Source organism: Camelus bactrianus, chromosome 6, assembly GCF_048773025.1.
Source record: "Camelus bactrianus isolate YW-2024 breed Bactrian camel chromosome 6, ASM4877302v1, whole genome shotgun sequence".
NCBI lineage: Eukaryota > Metazoa > Chordata > Mammalia > Artiodactyla > Camelidae > Camelus > Camelus bactrianus.
Window position 1 is genome coordinate 615812 of NC_133544.1, and position 19219 is coordinate 635030.

The 19219-nt window shown below is 56.6% G+C and overlaps 3 gene segments (V, D, J or C); all 3 read left to right on the plus strand.

Moving 5' to 3' along the window:
* Positions 1 to 19219, plus strand: part of LOC105079990 (immunoglobulin alpha-2 heavy chain-like) — a 51960-nt gene that overhangs the window by 15968 nt on the left and 16773 nt on the right.
* Positions 1906 to 7185, plus strand: LOC141577838 (Ig gamma chain C region-like). The segment is given in 7 exon segments: positions 1906 to 1991; positions 2998 to 3147; positions 3452 to 3567; positions 5521 to 5863; positions 6105 to 6175; positions 6305 to 6634; positions 6718 to 7185. Coding segments are annotated over 7 exon segments (1425 nt in total).
* Positions 8472 to 10089, plus strand: LOC141578044 (immunoglobulin heavy constant gamma 1-like; the record flags this gene model as incomplete). The annotated part of the segment is given in 2 exon segments: positions 8472 to 8612; positions 8992 to 10089. Coding segments are annotated over 2 exon segments (225 nt in total), but the record flags the coding sequence as incomplete, so codon positions are not given.

Here is a 19219-nt window from a genome sequence, read left to right on the forward strand (position 1 = left end):
AGGATTCCACCTACCTGGCTCAGCCACCCCCACTCTGGTCCTCCCAGGACAGATCTGCAGTGCATCCTTGTCCTAAAGGCCAGGACGGCCTGAGGCTGTTCTGGGATCCAAGGGTGGTGACTGAGGCCTGGAACCTGGGTCAGAACGCACCACTGTTTCTTCTGTTGCCAAAAGAAACGGGAGGTTCAGAGCAGTAATGCTTGTCCAGGGCATCCAGGGGGTTAGGGGAGAAAGCTGCAGGGGTGGCATCTGGTTCAAGGAAATGTCTCAAGCTACGCGAGGGGCCCGTCAGTTAGGGACAGCTGGGCCTCTGTGCTTGTGGGAGATTGAACCCAGGGCTCCCTCAGACACCAAAACCCGCTGATGCTCAAGCCCCTTCTGTCAAGCGGTGTAGTGTGTGCACGTACATTCTCCAGGCACATTCTCCAGTAAGCGTTACTCCTCCCTAGGCTACTTATGACCCCTAATGCAACGTCAGTGTGATGTGAATAGTTGCCAGTGTGTGGCCAGTTCCAGTTGCTTTCGGGAATATTCTGGGATTTTAGGGGGGGGTTACATATTTTTAATTCACAGATGGATGGATCTGTGGATGCAGAAATGGCAGAGTCGGATGGCCAAATGCACTCATTTTTATTAGCACAAGATAGCCTTTGAAAAGGTTTCTGTTCTTTTAAAAAAAAAAACATTTTTATTGAGTTATAGTCACTTAACAATGTTGTGCCAAATTCCAGGGTACAGCACAGTTTTCCAGTTGTACACGAACATGCATATATTCATTGACACTTTTTTTTCACTGTGAGCTACCACAAGATCTCGTATGTATTTCCCTGTGCTACACAGTATAGTCTTGTTTATCTAGTCTACATATGCCTGTCAGTGTCTCCAGATTTTGAAATCACACTCTGTCCCTTCCCACCCCCTCCCCACTGGCAACCACAAGTTTGTATTCTATGTCTATGAGTCTGTTTCTGTTTTGTATTTATGTTCTTTTTTTTTTAGATTCCATGTATGAGCGATCCCATGTGGTATTTTTTTTTTCTCTCTCTGACTTACTTCACTTAGAATAACATTCTCTGGGAACATCCATGTTGCTGCGACTGGCATTATGTTGTCGTTTTTTATGGCTGACTAGTATTCCATTGTATAAATATACCACCTCTTCTTTATCCAGTCATCTGTTGATGGACATTAAAAGGTTTCTATTCTTAATCAAATTCCCCTAAGCCCCACCACGTCCAGGCAGGCCCCAAGTTCTATGCTGATGAGCACAGGCCTCTGTCCAGTGTTACCGAGCTGGCCTCAGACTGGACGCATCGCCTGGTGGTCACTTCAAATTTATGGCCCCCACTGCCCATCCCAGGATCCGCACATGCACCCAATGGCCTGCAGAAGCCAGTCGGAGGTGGGCAGAGGGGACCAGGGGGTACTGCACATCTGTGCTGGGAGGACCACGGTGCCCTGCAGAACTGTGCTGGGAGGACAAGGATGCACTGCAGAACTGTGATGGAGGATGCACTGCAGATCTGTCCTGGGAGGACCAGGGTGCACTGGAAATCATCCACAGGAACCAGTACAGGAAGCCGCCTGCTCCCTACACATCAGACTTCCACAAAGTCTGACCTCTATTGTCGGAGGACACATGGAGGGCCAGCATCACGGGTGGTTAAAGAATTTATCAAAGGCCAGGAGGAGTTCAAGAACAAAGGAAAGTTTAGCAGTTACGCTGCTACAGTGGGCCGCACAGACGACAGGTGCCCGCGTGTCCACCGAGTGGGAACGTGCAGGGTCTTTGAAGAGGAAGGGGCTGTGAACACAAAGGGACTAGGGAACAGCCTTCTGACTGTCTGTAAGTGAGGTGAGGGGCTTTGGTACTTGGGGGGATAGTGGATTTATGACTCCCGTAAGATGGAGACGTGGGCTGACGCCAGCAAGGCCGTGGGACTCATGACTGATCAGGGGAGACGGGCTGAGCCACGTCGGCCTGAGCTGCGGTGAGGCTGGTCGTTTCCCAGGGCTGTCAATTCTGCCAAGGCAGACACCCGCCAGGAGTTTATCTTCTGAGGAGGAGCAGGCAGGCGCCGAAGGGCTGGAGGTTTGGGGGCACAGGGCCTCGGCAGGCACCAGCTGCCACGGGCTCCGTGACCGGCAACGGCTCAGAAAGCCGCACAGTCGGCACAGCCCTCCTGTCGCCAGCCAGGAGGTGACCAGTGATGACCACGCCCATCATTTTGTCCCTGCGTCCGACTTAGGACCCACAGGGGGAAGCCGGACGTGCCCCCAGCCGTCATAGGGCCCCCTTCTCGCCCCTCGTCCAGTTTCTCCAGGTTCACAGCCCCCATCAGGCACCCCTGAGCTCTCCCTTTTTCCACAAAGAAGCTCTCCATACACAGAAAACATTTTAACACATTAACATATACATCATGTACTATGCATACATGTACTACGTGTGTCTGTCGCAGACCTGCATGTGTGTGCAGTAACACCCAGCAGCACACACACAGGATACAATCACCGAGCTCCCCCGGCCCCTCCCTGCCTGGAGGCCCTGCTGAGCCCGGGGACAGGCGCAGACTCCCTGGCTGCAGCAGCTCCGAGAACCCAGCCTTTGCCTGTCCTGTTAGAGTGCCCACCACACCCTCACCAGGGAAGGGAGAGGTGCCCACCAGGGCTAGGAGGACCAGAGGGCTCAAGTTAAGGCCTGGTATCCTGGTCTGCAGTGGGCCATGTGGGCATCATCCCTGTGGGAGGCAGGGAACAGGTGACCGCCAGGACTCCCACTGTCTCCCTGGGGTCCCTGGCACCAGTCGCCCCACTCCCACACACCCAATGAGGCACCTCTGCTGCGTCTGGACTCCCCCAGGTCATCTGAGACAACACCCACCCAGAGAAACGGGAACTTCAGGAAGCAGGCGGTACCACCGGTTTCAGTCCCGTTCTTAGTGTTCGCAGCGTGGTGGTTAGGGGGTTCACACCCCGGGTCCACAACTGAATTCCTAGGAAGTTCAGCTACCACTTCCTAGAAAGTGGGGCTGCGGACAAAGAGCCCAGCCTGGAGGTGCACAGGTGCCTAGGACAGAGCAGGGAAGGGGAAGGGGTGCCCAGGAGACCCAGGCTGCACGGGAGCCACCTCCACAGCTTCCACCTTCGGTAAGTGGGGTCCAGGAGGGACAGGGACAGACGGAGTGCAGGGGGGCAATGAAGGGGAGAACCCACCTCAGGGATGGGACCCCACAGAGGGTCCAGGAGCACCTGAGCCAGCACGGCTGAAGGCAAGTTGCCCAGGGGTCGCGCTGCCTACTCAGCACCAGGAAGAGGGAGCCCTGGCAGGGGCTCGCCCACAACAACAGAGCTGGTGCATCAGAGGCCAGTTGAGTTCAGCTGGGCTGCCAGGCCTTCAGGGAGCGTGTCATGATCAGTGGGCAGAAGCCTGCCCCGGGCTGCACTGGGCTAGTTGTGCCAGAGACACAGGGCTGGCCTGGGTTCCCGAGAGCTCGGAGCTGGCAGTACAGGGGCTGCACACCAGCTCCACTGGCTACAGGAGGGGCGATGGGAGCCAGGGCGCAGAAGGTCAGGACTAGGAGCTGAGGGCTGGGAGCAGGTGGGCGCAGAGACGCAGACCAGCACCTGCAGGGAACTAAGGAACAGGGGAGACTTCTGGGGGCTCAGGGAGCAAAGAAGAGGCTTAAGGTACCCAAGGGCCAGGAGCTCTGCTGGGAGGGGACCAGGGTGGGACAGAGACTCTGCCAGGGGAGAGCTGCCCAGAAAGGGAGGGGCACCTAGCAGCTCCAGGGAGAAGGGCCCAGGAGCAGAGCAGACGAGGGGGGTGACCTGTGGCAGGTCAGAAGGCAGGAGCTGCTAAGGGCCAGCTCCCCAGGGACAAAGCTCAGGGAGGCCACAGGTGAGCAGCAGACTGAAGACCAGGAAGGCAGGGGGCTTCTCAGGAATATGGACAAAGCAAGTAGAGCATGTGCGGGTGAGCAGGCGCTGGGAGGGCAGGGCGGCCGCTCCAGCATCTCCAGGAAGCAGGTAGGGCTTGTGCAGGTGGGTGGGGGCTGAAGGGCACAGGGCTAACACAGGATTTCAGGAAGCAGGCAGAGTTTATGCAGGTGGACAAGGGGCTGGGAGGGCAAGGAGCTGACCCAGGAAATCCAAACAGCAAATCCAGTCCTGGGAAAGAAATTCCCAGACTGGATCTGAACTAGGCTGAGGGCTCTGGGGCCGGCCAGAGGAGCTGGGGCGGTTCAAGGCCTGTAGCTCCAGGGACAAGGGTCAGAGAGGGTGTAGGTGAGCAGGGGCCTGCACCAGGAGGGCAGGGGGCGGCCGCAGGAGCCCGGGGACATGGCAGAGAGTTTGAGCCAAGGTCTGAGTAGCTGAGCAGGCCCAGCTGAGGGCTCCTGGGACAGCAGGACCCTTGAGCCCCTGAGGGGCTGGCCAGGTGGCATGCTGGGGTGGAGAGAGGTCCCTGGCAAGGGAGTTCTGTGGAATGAAGGAGAGGGGACACCCATGAGGGGACCCGATGGGCCCCAGTCCTTGGGCTCAAGGGCCCGTGGCGGGATGAGAAAGGAGGGGTGGACGTGCCATAGCCTGGTGGAGTGAAACAGACCCTGGACTGAGCAGAGGGAAGGAAAACGCGGGGCTCGTTCAGGGCCTGAGCTGCGCTGCCAGCCGGAGCAGAGCAGATGGGTCAGGGTGAGAGGAGACAGGCCCGGCCAGGGATGGGCCCGGGCTGCTGGCACCGAACAGGAGAGGAAGGTGGGGGCAGTGTGGGGCTCCAAACTGTGCTGAGGGCTGAGCTGGACTGAGGAAAGACAAGGGCAGAAGGAAAGCAGGGACCTGGGTGCCACGAGCCTGGGGTGGGGTCAGGAGCCCCAGTAGGAGGGGTAAGTGAGCTGAGGGGCTGTAGCTGGAGGTCCAGAAGAGGGACAGGAGCTCCCCGAGGCACAGACTCGGCAGCCGGGCTGAGGCCACAGGGATGAAAGGGGAGGGGCCAAGGAGGAGACTTGCAGGGCCTGGGGCCAGGGGGGCCAGGGGCCAGGGCCCAGGTGCTCTGGCTGCAGAGCTGACCCAGAAGACACGGGCGCGGAGGGCAAAGAGCAGGCCAGGCGAGGGGCCACGAGCAGGCTTCTGGGTGGTGGAGGCCCACCACGCCAAGCAGAGGCCCGCTCACCCAGGGAAGGGCCGGGCTGGGGCAGCAGGACGGTGAGCTCAGGGGACCAGCAGACGCTGGCCGGGAGCAGGCAGCACTGGTCAGGACTCAGACACAGGGCTCAGTCAGGCCAGGCACTTGCAGGAGGTCAGGGACCTGGGGGGCTGTCACCCAGGTGATCACCCAGCGCTGACCCACAGCTGCAGAGGCACGAGGCGCCAGGTGGTGAGGGCCCTGCCGGCCAGCTGCTTTGCAGACATTCTGGAAGCACGTGGGCGCTGGGCTCAGGGGTGCCCAGACCTGGGCTCGTGACACCCTGCCTGGACCCTCCCAGGGGTGAAGCCCTGGTGGTCACACGGCCTGCTTTCTTGCAGTCTCCACCAAGGTCCCATCGGTCTATCCCCTGACTGCTAGATGTGGGGACACACCTGGCTCCACGGTGGCCTTCGGCTGCCTGGTCTGGGGCTACATCCCTGAGCCGGTGACGGTGACCTGGTACTCGGGCGCCGTGTCCAGCGGCTTCCACACCTTCCCGTCCATTCTCATGTCCTCGGGGCTCTACACCCTCAGCAGCTTGGTGACCCTGCCCCCCAGCACCTCGTCCGGCAAGACCTTCATCTGCGACGTAGCCCACCCGGCCAGCAGCACCAAGGTGGACAAGCGTGTGGATAAGTGGACAGGCCTCAGGGAGGGCGTCCACTCCCAGACAGGACCGAGGTCAGCCCACCTCCCGGCTCGAACCACATGCCAGGATGACGACCTCTGCCCAGGGTATCAGAGGAGATGAGGTCACCTCACCTGAAGGCCTCCCAGGCTGTGAGGGGTCCTCTGGGTGTTTCCACCAGGTTCAAGGTGGGCACAGGCTGGACAACTCTAACCCACAGAACTGGTGCCGATCCGCACCTTCCACAACCTGTCCCTGACCTAAACTCCACCCAGGGCCATCTCCCGCCCACAGTAATCCCCCATCTGCTCTCTCTGCAGCGCACCACCCCGAAGACCCCAGCTCCCAGTGTCCCAAATGCCCAGGTAAGGGAGCGAGGCTACACCCTCCATCACAGGGAAGTGACCAGACACCAGGCCCTGCCTGATGAGGGAAACATGTGCCCTACAGGAGGCCTGTCCAGGTGCTGACCCACATCTTGTTTCCCCCACCAGCCCCTGAGCTCCTTGGAGGGCCCACGGTCTTCATCTTCCCCCCGAAACCCAAGGACGTCCTCTCCATCACCCTAACACCTAAGGTCACGTGCGTTGTGGTGGACGTGGGTAAGGAAGACCCTGAGATAGAGTTCAGCTGGTCCGTGGGTGACAAAGAGGTACACACGGCTGAGACAAAGCCAAAGGAGGAACAGTTCAACAGCACGTACCGCGTGGTCAGCATCCTGACAATCAAGCACCAGGACTGGCTGACGGGGGAGGAGTTCAAGTGCAAGGTCAACAACAAAGCTCTCCCGGCCCCCATCGAGAGGACCATCTCCAAGGCCAAAGGTGGGACGGACAACGGGCGCGGGAGGGTCCTGTGGGGCTGCTCGGAGTGACCGTCGGGCTCACAGACACGCCTGTCCCCACAGGGCAGACCCGGGAGCCGCAGGTGTACACCCTGGCCCCACACAGGGAAGAGCTGGCCAAGGACACCGTGAGCGTAACCTGCCTGGTCAAAGGCTTCTACCCACCTGACATCAACGTTGAGTGGCAGAGGAATGGGCAGCCGGAGTCAGAGGGCGCCTACGCCACCACGCTGCCCCAGCAGGACAACGACGGGACCTACTTCCTCTACAGCAAGCTCTCGGTGGGAAAGAACACGTGGCAGCAGGGAGAAACCTTCACCTGTGTGGTGATGCACGAGGCCCTGCACAACCACTCCACCCAGAAATCCATCACCCAGTCTTCGGGTAAATGAGCCTCACCCCGGCACCCCAGCGAACACCCCTCCCCGAGGCCCTCAGGGTCCAGCACGGATGCCTGAGCCCCACCCCTGTGTACATACCTCCCGGGCCAGCATGAAATAAAACACCCAGTGCCTCCCTGGGGCCCTGCAACCCTGTCATGGTTCTTTCTGTGCAGAGCTCCGGCGCTCGCCGGGCCTGCGGGAGGCGGGGGCAGGCCACGTTCTGAGGACAAACCTCTTGTCAACGGAGGTAGGCAGCAGCCCGAGGCCACAGAGGGGGCTCTGCCAGAGGCAGCAGCTCCCCAGGGTCCAGCGTCCGGCCAGCACCTACTCAGGCTGGAGTGTGTAGAGGGGACGGGTAGAGCCTCGCAGGAACCCTCACGGAAATAAGTGCACGGTTCTTCCCACCTCTGTCCAAGCCCAACTGTGGGACAGTGGCAGGTCCTTGTCCCCGCAGTTCCTATCCCTGGGGCCTAGAGAAACCACGTGCTGACACCCTGTCAACATGGGAGCCACGCCTGGCCGGCGATGGGGGCACAGGCCTCCTGCTCCCAGGACACACGGAGATCAGGCCCCACCCTCCCGCAGGCGAGGTGCTCAGGGCCAGATCTGTACACTCGAGGGGACACTCACCCAGACTCGTAGGAAAAAAGCCCTCTCATGGAGCACACCAGCCTGCACACCCCTCGTCCACCTGCAAACTCACGCACACGCATGTGCCTGTGCAACTGCACACAAGGGCACAACCACAAAACTGCACACAAGCCAGCCTTGCTCACTGGGTCCTCAATGGGGTACCCGCCCAGGGCCAGAACAGAGCCTGGAGCCAGGTCTCGTGAACCCTCTGTGGACACCAGCTTGTTCCCCACTCCTCAAAGCCCCAGCAGCACTGACCACACTCTGACCACACTGGCCAGCTCAGACCCCCACCCCTCCTCTCCCCAGGACACCTGCGCCCCCTCCTCAACACACAGAGACCCAACACCCCATTGGTCCCTAGCACGCCCACCCCACCCCCTCGGGCACAGAGGGACACCCCAAGGTTGCCTCCGCCCTTCCCTGCAGTAGTACCCACCACAGACCTGCTCTGCAGACCCCTGCCGTCTAGGCCTGGCCTCCAGTGGGAGGGAAGGCAGGGGTCAGGGCACCCTCTCCCCAGAGGACCCCATGAAAGGCACCGCAGAGGAGAGGATGAGGGACACCCACTGGCCAGGCCGAGATCTGGGCCCAAGGAGTCCGGCCAAGACTGAGGCCCAAGCTGGAGGAACGGGGGACACGAGGTCGGTGCCCAGGGATTGACCTCAGGGAACCATTGATCCAGCCACCCAGGGGGATCCTAGTGCCCCACCTGCCCGGTCACAGAGAGACCCACACTCAGGCGCCACTGACCCTGCCCTGGCACATCACGGGCAGCCACAGAGCTGACCACCACCTCCCTGTCCAGAGCCACTCCTGGAGGAGGAGAGCTGTGCCGAGGCCCAGAGCGGGGAGCTGGACGGGCTGTGGACCACCATCTCCATCTTCATCACCCTCTTCCTGCTCAGCGTGTGCTACAGCGCCACAGTGACCCTCTTCAAGGTGGGCGGGCCAGGCGAGCTGTCCCTGCTGTCCCCACACAGTGCCCGCACAGTCCCCCTTCCCTGTCCACTCCCTGTCCCTCCCTGTCCCTCCCTGTCCCCTTCCTGTCCCCTCACAGTCCCGTCACTGTCTCCTCACTCTCCCCTCTTGTCCTTTCTGTCCACTGTCTGTCCTTCTCTGTCTCTCCAGTCCATTCTGTTCTCTCACTGTCCCTCTCTGTCCCTGTCGGGACCTCGCTGTACGTAGCTATGCCCACGCAGTCCTCGCGCCACCCCACCGGAGCACACTCGCGGCCGGCAGTCCCCGGGCTGGGAGGCCAGGTCCTTGGGGGAAGCTGGCATGGGGGCCCCGGCTGTGCTCACACCCGCCGTCCCTGCAGGTGAAGTGGATCTTCTCCTCGGTGGTGGAGCTGAAGCGGACGATCGTCCCAGACTACAGAAACATGATCGGGCAGGGGGCCTAGCGTGTCCTCTGGGGGTGTCCACGGCCACCCCAGGCCCCAGAGGTACCCCGATCATCGCTCCGAGCTGCTCAGCCACTACTCCGCCCGCTGCCCTGCCAGCTCTGAACTCTCGGCCATGTTCACCCGCACCTCCATCCTCCGACCTCACGGCCACCACCGACCACACCCTGCACCCTGCCCACCTTCAGGGGACCAAGTGCACAGCAGGTGCTACCACCAACCTGAGCTGAGGGGTCTACCTGTCCTCACCGGGAGTGCCCGGGGCACCCTGGGGTTCCTCTGGAAGAGCAGGAAGCTGGCATCCCGGGGCAGTGGGCACGGCCCGCGCTCTCTGGACACCATCAGGCCAGATGACCAAGGACGGTTCCAAAAAGGAGGCACACTGTGTGAGATGTCTGCTGGAACAGTGCTGCCCCGGCCGACCTCACTCAGCAGGGAAGCTTCTGGATGTGCCACCAATGGTCAGCAGAGTACTCAGCTCTGAGAAGGGCCTGAGCCCATGGCCCCTACAGGAGCCAGGCCTGCCAGGAAGGGGGTGAGGTCTCCCAACTCCAGCTTCCCAGAGACGGGCCTGGTGACCGGGTCCCCCACGGGCAGAAAGCAGCCTCGCTGGACAGAGCAAGAGGGACACTGGCAAAAAGGGCACTGGCCTCAGCCACCCTATCCCGTGGCCAGCGGCCTGAGACACCTTCAGCAGGAGCACTCTGCACTAGGCGGTGTGGTGAGAGGCGAGCCCCGGGAGGAGGGAGCCCAACAGCCTGGCGTCCCGGCCCCAGACCCCGGGGCCTCTCCTGTCTTCTCCCTGGATGGGGAGGGGCAGGCCCCACTGCCGGGTGGTGGCGGGGGAGTGGGGGCGCTACAGCCAGAGGTCACGCCAGGCCTCGCTTGGGAAGCTGTGCATCCTTTCTAAAAGTCTGGCGCCCACGAACTTTCTGCGCTGTTTAACTTTGGTTGGGTTTTTTGTTGGGAGACTCTGGCTTGTCATGTTTTGGGTTGTTCAGACAATAAAGCATCCTTTACCATTCCATAGCTGTCTGGGAATCGCTCTGTGTTGCGGCCCCTCCCCTGGTGCCTCCACAGCCTGTCCGCCCTCCACACCCTCCCAGCCCCAGGCCCCAGCTCTCCCCCCACCACACCCATCCCTGGGGTTCCCTGGGGGCGCGGAGTCAGCAGCAAGTCCCAGGTGTCGGACGCCTGGTCAGCATGGCTGCTGTAACACGCAGCACAGTCGGGTTGGAACCACAGAAATGATTGTCTCCCGTCCTGGAGCGGCACGTCCCAGGTCGAGGAGCGTGAGGGCCACTGTGCCCACCGGCTGCCAAGGCTGCAGGGCCGGAGTCAGGACTCGGTCCTCCTGGGAGGCCAGACCCTGAGCTCCAGTCCCTCCTGGTGGTTCCATCTCAAAGGAACAGTCTCAGGTCCCGGGTTGCAGGAGACACAGCACTCCCCAGAGGGCAGACACAGGAGCCACAGCTGTCTGCCCTTCGCAGGAAATGCTCCAGGAAACGGAGGCCAGCGCCTGGTCAGGGTTGGCTCTGCTGGGCGATCCAGGCCAGCACTACTGGAGAGCTCAGTCATCCACGGGACACGGCCATGGGCGGCTGGACATTGTCCAAGTGTCTGTGTGAGCCTTTCAGTGTGTCAGGGCAGAGGGGGCGAAATCAATATGCCGAGTCTGTGGCTCCACGGCCCCAGGGGAGGCCAGCAGGACAGGCTCCTGGCGGGGAGTTGGGACCAGCACTGAGTGTCTGTCAGTAAAGCCACAGCACCCCAGGGACATTGGGAAGGGCCATTCCAGCTTCCTGTGGCGGAAAGACAAACAGACAGACAAACAGAGAGACAGAGGAAGACAGAGAATTTTATGCAGTACAGGGATTGCTCGCTCCAGTGGGCTCCGCACCAAAGACGGTGAGGCCATGGGGCGGGCAGCCGGGTCCAGGAACATGGCCGGCCCTCAGGGACCCTGCCAGGCGTGAGGACACTGGGCACCCTCTGCCTCCAGGGTGCTCCGGAAACCATCCTGGGGGTCTCCCCCACTCGCAATCTCCCTCACACGGAACACCTAACCAACAAGCTGAACATGCCTATGGTCCCTGCGGCCTGCCCGGCCCCAGGCCCTGCCCCTCACCCCCATCCCCTGGACCACGGATCTGCCTCCAGCCACACATTCCCATGGGGACAGCAGGACGGTCGATACCGGGCTGGCCCCACGGGTCCTCGAGGAGCACCAGTCCCAGAACAGCTGCCCCCCACCAGGCCTGAGGGCCCCGTCCTGACCCTGGGGCAACACCAGGCCACAGCGCATAACCCATGCACAACCCCTCCTGGGCCCCTGGAAGCCAAGTGGCCGACGCCTTCCCTTGAGCCCCTGGGTCAGCACCGGTGTGAGCCTGAAGTCAGCCTCCTGCTGCTCCTGTCCCCTCGGGGCCCTGCCCCGGGCAAGACCACCGACACACTCCTGTCAGCGTCACACCTCTCCTGCCTGCACCCCCATCTCACACACACACACACACACACACACACACACACACACACACAAACACACACACACACACAAACACACACACACACACACCCCCTGGGCTGCCACCCCACTGCGCCTCTGGGCCCCCACCAGGTGCCCCCTCCTCCCGCACTCCAAGGGGAACGTCTGCCACTCTGAGCTTTGAAAACCTGCATTGCTGTCCGTGTGTGGTGTCCGTGGATGTGGAGAAAAGAAACCCTTGTGCACTGTTGGTGAGGACATAAAATGGCATTACCGTTGTGCAAAACGGTTTGGAAGCCCCTCAGAGAAATTTCAGAAACAACTACCACACTTGCAGCAATCCCACTGCTTACAATAAACCCGAGCGAACAGGCAACAAGTCTTAAAGAGGCACTTGAACACCCACTTCCCAGCAGCTCCGTTGACAATACCTACCACGAGGCGGGAACGCGAGTGTCCTTCCGTGGATGGACAGATGAGCACGATGTGGGCTGAGCGTACAATGGAACAGCACTGCCCCTGAAGAAAGAGGAACAGTGTGACGTGTGTGACAGCACGGGGGCACCTGGAGGACATCGGAACGCGTACCGTGAGCCAGGGGCAAGACGGTGAATCGTGTGCGATTCCACTTGTGTGAGCGATTACGAGTGGCCGCATTCCCAGAAAGACAAAACACAGAAGTGGCTGCAGCCGGGGGAGAACGGGGGGTGTTGTTTACGGGCATAGGGTTTCACACGTAAAGACGGGGAGAGTTATGGAGACGCAGGTGGTCGTGATTGCACTTTATGAATGTACTCACTGTCCCCAAGACCCGGAGAAAGGTGTAACATGGTACACTTCCTTAGGGGCAACTCCTATTCTTTTACCACGATAAAAAAAACCTTTTAAGCGGGAGAAATCTAACCCATTCAATAACATCTGAACGCCTTCAGGAAGACCTGGAGCCTGTGTCCCTCCCTGTGGAAGAAACCGGCTGCAGCAGGTTGCAGCTGCACACCTGCCTGGCCCAGGGCTGACCCCCTGCGGAGGCCGGCGGACGCCGCGGGAGCAGCGTCTCCACGCTGACGGCGTGAGGGTGCAGGGCAGTGACAACGTGCACGGCTGCAGCACAGCCCCCCAGCCAAAGGACGGCTCCTACAGTTTGCTCTCCAACAGGTGTAAACTTCTCTTCTGAACAACCCTAACCTAGAGACACACAAACGGAAGGGAACGCTAAGAAAGCTGCTCACGCCTTAGCTAACCTGACGTAGAACAAGGACAGCACTACCCACTGCGTGTCGGCCACCGTGGACCACGTTAAGTTTCCCGATTAAAAGGCAGCAATACACTTTGCGTTTCCACCTAACGCAGGGAAATTACCTCACATGTAATATAAAATTGCCAACCCTCCTCCAGGAAAGGCTTGAACTCCTATTGCCTATCTTACGCTGATGTTCACTTCTCGTGTTGATGAATAACCTCCGTCTTGGGTGTCCTGCAGCTTATATGCTGAGGTATGTAGCATCACCACTAGCACGTCTTATGTCAGACGGAAGAGGGTGGGGGCGGCCGGTACAGGTTGGTTATGAGAGAAGGAGACGGAGACGGTGGAGCAGAAGGACACAGAGCACATTCACATTACATCTACATGAGGACCACGTCTCACTGGAGAAAAATGGAGACGGGCAGAGAGACTCCTGTACAGCCAAGGCGCTGAAGAAAGGTCCACGAGGAGTCACGTAGGGAGGGAAGAGAGGTACTCGGTTTGGAGCGCAGCCTCGAGGAGGGGACCCGGGACGGGGAGACACGTCATGGGCCCGGAGGTCTTCCCTGGGGAGAGGGCAGCTTGAGAGCATTAGTAATATGAATGCTAACCAAGTTAGGGAAAAGAACAGATGAAAACAGTTTGAACCTTCACAGGGACCTGGAAAATATAAAAAGAGAACCACTCACCAGAGGGGTACAATAGCTAAAACTTAAAACACTGGAAGGGGCGAACAGGGGACTAGGTGACACCGGAGACCCCACGCGACCTGGAAGACAGAACCATGGGAATTACCCAGTCAGAACTACAAAAGGAAGAACAACTTTTTTAAAATTGAGAGCAGTTTAAGGAATCTATGGAACTACATCCACTGTCCTAACATTGGCATGATCGGGCTCCCAGAAGCAGAAGAGAGAGAGAAAACAGTTGAAAATGTACTTAATGAAATTATGGCAAAAACTCACCAACCATGAAGAAAGAGAGACATTTCCAGGCGTAGGAATCACACAGTCCCAAACAAACAGAACCCACAGAGACCCACACCAGGACACGTCACAATTAAATTGGCAAAAGTTAAGGATAAAGAGAGAATTCTGAAGACAGAAAGAGAACAACACTGTCACGGACAAGGAACTGCCACAAAGTTAGCAGTTGATTTTTCTGCAGAAACTCTGCAGACCACACGGGAGAGGAATGATCTAAACAAATGCTGAATGGAAAATACCTACAACCTAGGAGGTGTCACCCCGCAAATTTGTCGTTTACACCTGAAGGAGAGACAAGAACTTCCCAGGCAAGCAAACACTGGAGCAGTTCATCAACCCTCAGAGACACGTCAAAGGTCTTCCTGGAGGGGAACACACAGGCTATTGCAAGATGCAAGAATTTACAGCAAAGGCAAATCCCACTAAAAGGCAAATTAAAGCCTGAGGGCCATCAACTAAATAAGCAAAAGATTAAAAGATAAAATACATAAAATTAACTGTGACTGCAGTAAACAGCAGTTCACAGGAAGAAGTAAAATATAACATCAAAAAAACGGGGGGCTCACAGAGGGAACTAAAAAAAAAAAAACACACATGTGAAAAGCTGCTCACATTCCTAATCATTAGGGAAATGTAAATCAAAACCAAAATGAGATGTCACCACAAAGACTACAAGTAAGAAATATTGGTGAAGAGATGGGGTAAACGGAACCCTTGTCGCTGTTAGCAGGAGTGCAAATTGGTGCAGCGTCTGGGGAAAACAGTAAGGAGTATCCTCAAAACAACTAAAGACAGAACTATCACACGCTCCAGCAATTCCACTCCTGCCTATACATCCGAAGGAAACAAAAACAAGAATTTGAAAAGATACATGCACCCCAAGGTACATAGCAACTGTATGAACAGGAGTCAGCATACGGAAGCAACACAAGTGTCTGTCGGCAGAAAATGGATACAGGTGGTACGATGTGTACGCACGACGGAATAATGCTCAGCCGTGCAGAAGAATGCAATTCCGCCATCCCCGCCTTTACTTGGCGCTCACTGAGGCAGACGTCCGCCGCAGGACACTGCACCTTCACAGCACCCTGACTGGCGCCAGCCGGAGTGGCCCAGCTGCGGGGACACGTGAGACCGACGGCATAAGGACCTCATATGTCTTTGTGCTCACAGCTCCCCGAGAGGCGGGGCCTTGCCACAGCCTCACCCCGGGGAATCCAGGGCCCTGGACCGGACAGCCTGCAGCCCCTGCCTGTGTGGAGGGCGCCAGGACTTGCGTGTACGATTTCAGCCCCACTGCCCTTGCTGCCTCTGAGAGGCTCCTGGGCGCCCTCTCCTCTCACTCCTTCCCTCAGGGACTGGCTGCCGGACACGTCCCTGCAGCCTGGGGTGTTGGGAGAGACAGAAGCCCTGGAAGTTCTGCGAAGGTGCCACCCATTTATCTACCAGACAACCGCTTACCAGGTGGCAACTCCGCCATCACCGCTGGACACTGAGTACACGTGGGGCCCGAGACAGACGGGGCCTCTGCCCTCAAGGAAGTTAGAGACCAGGGCAAGGGCAGACACTAAGTAAATCAGCCCACAGCTATGTGAGGACCATCGGGATAGAGCTGGGAATGCACAGCGTGGGGCCGTGAGGCCGCTCAGTGCAAGAAACAGCCTGGTCTGTGGGGTCAGGGCTAGCTTTCCTGGGTGTGCCCTGAAGCAGAGCCCTGGAGGACCGAGGTGGCTGCCTTGGGTCTGCTGGTCAACAGTTGGTCTCCTGCCCTCCCAGCCACAGAACCTCCTAGACCCAGGGTAAGTGCGTTCATCCATGTGGGAGAAGACATTAGTGACGTGTTAAAGGTTAGGCTTCAAAACGGCCTGATGGTGACCCTCCTGTAGACACATAAAGAACACATCTCCAAATTGTACTGAACTCGTTAATCAAGGTGTGACAGCCCGGCCAAAGCAGTATTCAAAGCACTCCATTTATACAGTCGAATCAAGAGTGCTGAAATGAGTTTACAGTTTCTAAATGGGAGTCAGAGAAGTCTCGATCCTTCTTCCAAAGAAGGGGGTTTGCGTTGCCATCCACCCTCTGCAGCTTAGAGAGTCGAGAAATAGCTCAAAGACAATGAAAACCATAGACCCCCCACGGGACAGGATGGCCTTGATGCGCACACAAGACAATGCCTTGCTTTCCATTGAAGACACCAGGAGTGATTTTTTGGTCCATTTCAACGTCTTTCACAATTTCACCTGCCGACATGTATAACTGACAGAAATAGATTGAGGATAGACAGAGAACTCCTGCAAATCAACTAGAAAAATCAAACAATTCTGTAGAGAAGAGGGCAGGAGAATCAAACAGATGTTTCACGAAAGCTGTCCAAATAGCCATGAAACATTTGAAAGGAGCCACACCGGTTTTAAGGGAAATGAAAACCACATCAGAGAAAGCAGTTCTGATTCAGCAAGCCCTGGAGAAAGCGAGGAGAAGCAAAGGCAAGAGGAGGCCTTGCAGGCAGCCAGGAAATGATGCATCACACAAGGGACAAATGACACCGGCTTCTCATCAGAAAAAAAGTGGTGACCAGGGAATAATAGAAGAGGGAGTTTCAACCCAGAAGTCTACATCCAGAGAAAAGATCTTTCCAAAATGAATATGTAACAGACATTTTCAGACACTCAAAACCTGAGGGAGTGCATTTCCAAGAGACCTGAGGTAAAGGAAAGGTTAACGGAGAGATTTTGTGCTGTAAGAAATGACACCAAAGTGAACGTCAGGTCCACAGGATGGAAAGTGGAGCACCAGGGTGGTAAACATGCAGGTGCAAAACAATGTGCTTTTCCCTCTTGCTTTCTTAAAAAGACAATTGATTGTTGAAAGTAAAAACTGTAACTGTATGTTGCGGGGCGTGTAACATGTATAGATGCAAAATACGAGACAGTGCCACCAAGAATGAGTTGATAAGTGGAACTGCACTTTTTCAAGGCCCTAATGACAACATGAGGTTCATTGTGATAACTGCAGGGTGCACATTATAGTCACAAAAATCACAATGCAAACAGGCTTATCTTAAAAGTCAGTAGAGAAATCAGAGTGGAATACCAAAAAGTACTTCATTAGCCCAAGAGGATGGAGGAAAGAAGGAATAAATCTGCAGCAAACATCCTCACTGGGCAACCTTTAGGGGTGTTCACATGGGGTCAGGGACACAGCTGTCATAGTATTTTGCAGGGTTTTCAGCTTCGTGACTTGGCTAACCTGTGGACTGTGAACTCAAATCAAAGAGTTACAGCCAGTTTACTTTCTTAGTAAACAAAGAACAACAAGGAGAAATTTTCTGCATTGTGCATAACAAGAGTAAGTATTTTCCATGAAAATTTTGTTTCGGTAACATAAATAAATATACACAATATATATGTTTTATACATATATGTAACATACAAATGTGTATTGGACGACAATATAGAATGTTTTTCTTATAAGGATTTTGTCAAAAAGGTTTGGAAAATGCTCATTTAACAGATTATTGGCCATCCTAGCCAAAGCTATATGACAAGAAAAAGAAACAGGTTTGTTAAGATTGAAAGAGGAGACGTAACAGGCATTATTTGCAGACAACATGATCACGTCTAAGGAAAAGCAAACAAAAGCAGCGGACAAACTGTTAGAAGTAACGAGAAAAGCAGCACGATTTCCAAATGTAAGACCAATTTACCAAAAGCAGTCATGGTCCTCTGTGTCAGCAAACCTACCAGAAAGCGTGACAGAAAGAGAGGCGCGGCTCACAGCAACACAAGGGATATCCTGACGAAGGGCGCCCAAGACCTTTGTGAAACAAAGTTAAACTCCATTAAAAGACATAAAAGAAAACTGGTTGGCTGGAGAGACACGCTGGTCAAGGATGGCGTGACAAAGTGCCATTTGTCTCACAGACTAAGAAATACAATGTATTCTCCATCAAAATTCCAGCTGGGTTGGTTTTGTTTGTTTGTCTGTCTGTCTTTGAGATCCATTTACAGCTTAGACAATTTCGAAAAATAAAAGCAAAGGATGAGGGTTTTCAGGGAGACTTTCCCCCTAAATGTTGACATGGTCACAAAACCATCACCAAAAACGATGGTACTCATGCTCAAACTACTAGACCCAAGGAACAGGAGAGCCTCAGAGACAGCCCAGTTGTCCCTCAGAGCTCAGACCACAGTGAGTGGTGCCGTCAGGCAACGGGGAAGCCTGCTGGGGGGAGACCAGACTCTCACATGGAGAGCTTCAGCCCTCTGCATGGGGGCTGGTGGCTGAGCCTGTTAGGACCCAGCAGGCTCATCTGAAAGGCCAACTCTGAAGCTGAAAGGAGGCAGACCAGCCCAGGCTGGTGGTGCGTGGTGATGGCTTCTGCCTGGTGGAAGGTATGTCCACCCAGAACTTGTGAACATGACCTCGTTTGGACACAGGGTCTTTGTTAACGTCATTAGGTCAAGGATGTTGAGATTGGATCACACTAGATTTCCGAAGGGTTATAAGTCCAATGACTTGTAGCAAGTGGAGGTGACACAGGGCAGAAGGCCATGTGAAGATGGAGGGAAGATTGGAGTGAGGCCAGTAGCCGGTCACTGGAAGGGGCTGGATGAGGCAGGAGGGATCCACCACCACCACTCCCCCCCTCCACCCCAGCCCGGAGCCCTCAGGGAGCTCAGCCCTGTCAACACCTTGGTTTCTGTATTCTGGCTTCCAGAGTGTGAGAATCCATTCCTGTGGTTTAGAGCCACCATACTTGTGGTCCTTTGTGACAGAAGCCCCAGAGAACGCACACAGTAGCCTCCAAAATTCAGGGTAGATAACCAGCAAATCTGCCACATGGAAACCAAGAACTTACGTCAAATGAGGGCTCAGTACGCAGTGTTAACAGACCGGGGATGAACCAGGAGAAGGTCATCACAATGCAAAACTTGCAAGGGGCTGGCTTCTAGAGGTGACTGCCGTGCAAATTCCCAGGAATTGCCAAGAGAATCTTAGAAAGCATGATGCGATCAAAGACAGAAGTCCAAACAGTTCCTGAGTTTCCAAAGATATGCTCCAGCTCGTCAGCAACAGGAGGGTTTGGTGCTGCACCCTTCAGAATGGCAAGCTCCCACAGATCATGACAGCGGCATGCCCACTGGGAAGGCAGTCCTGGGGCTGGAGGCAGGGGCCAAGCCCAAGGCAGCCAAGAAGCAGGGCCTCCCAGGAGGCCTGGGATGCCGTAGGCCAGCCCCAGACCAGGCCCACTCTGGGAGGAGGGAGCCACACAGGGGGCTGAGAGCATCTGCAGGCCTGCATTTGGGGCCACAACCACAGACAAAGGGCTCAGCTGGTCTCACTGTCCAGGAGAACGCTGGGGCCAGATCCCCACCATGGGTACCAAGGGCAGTGAGCCCCTGGTTGAGTCTGAGGTCTAGGGGC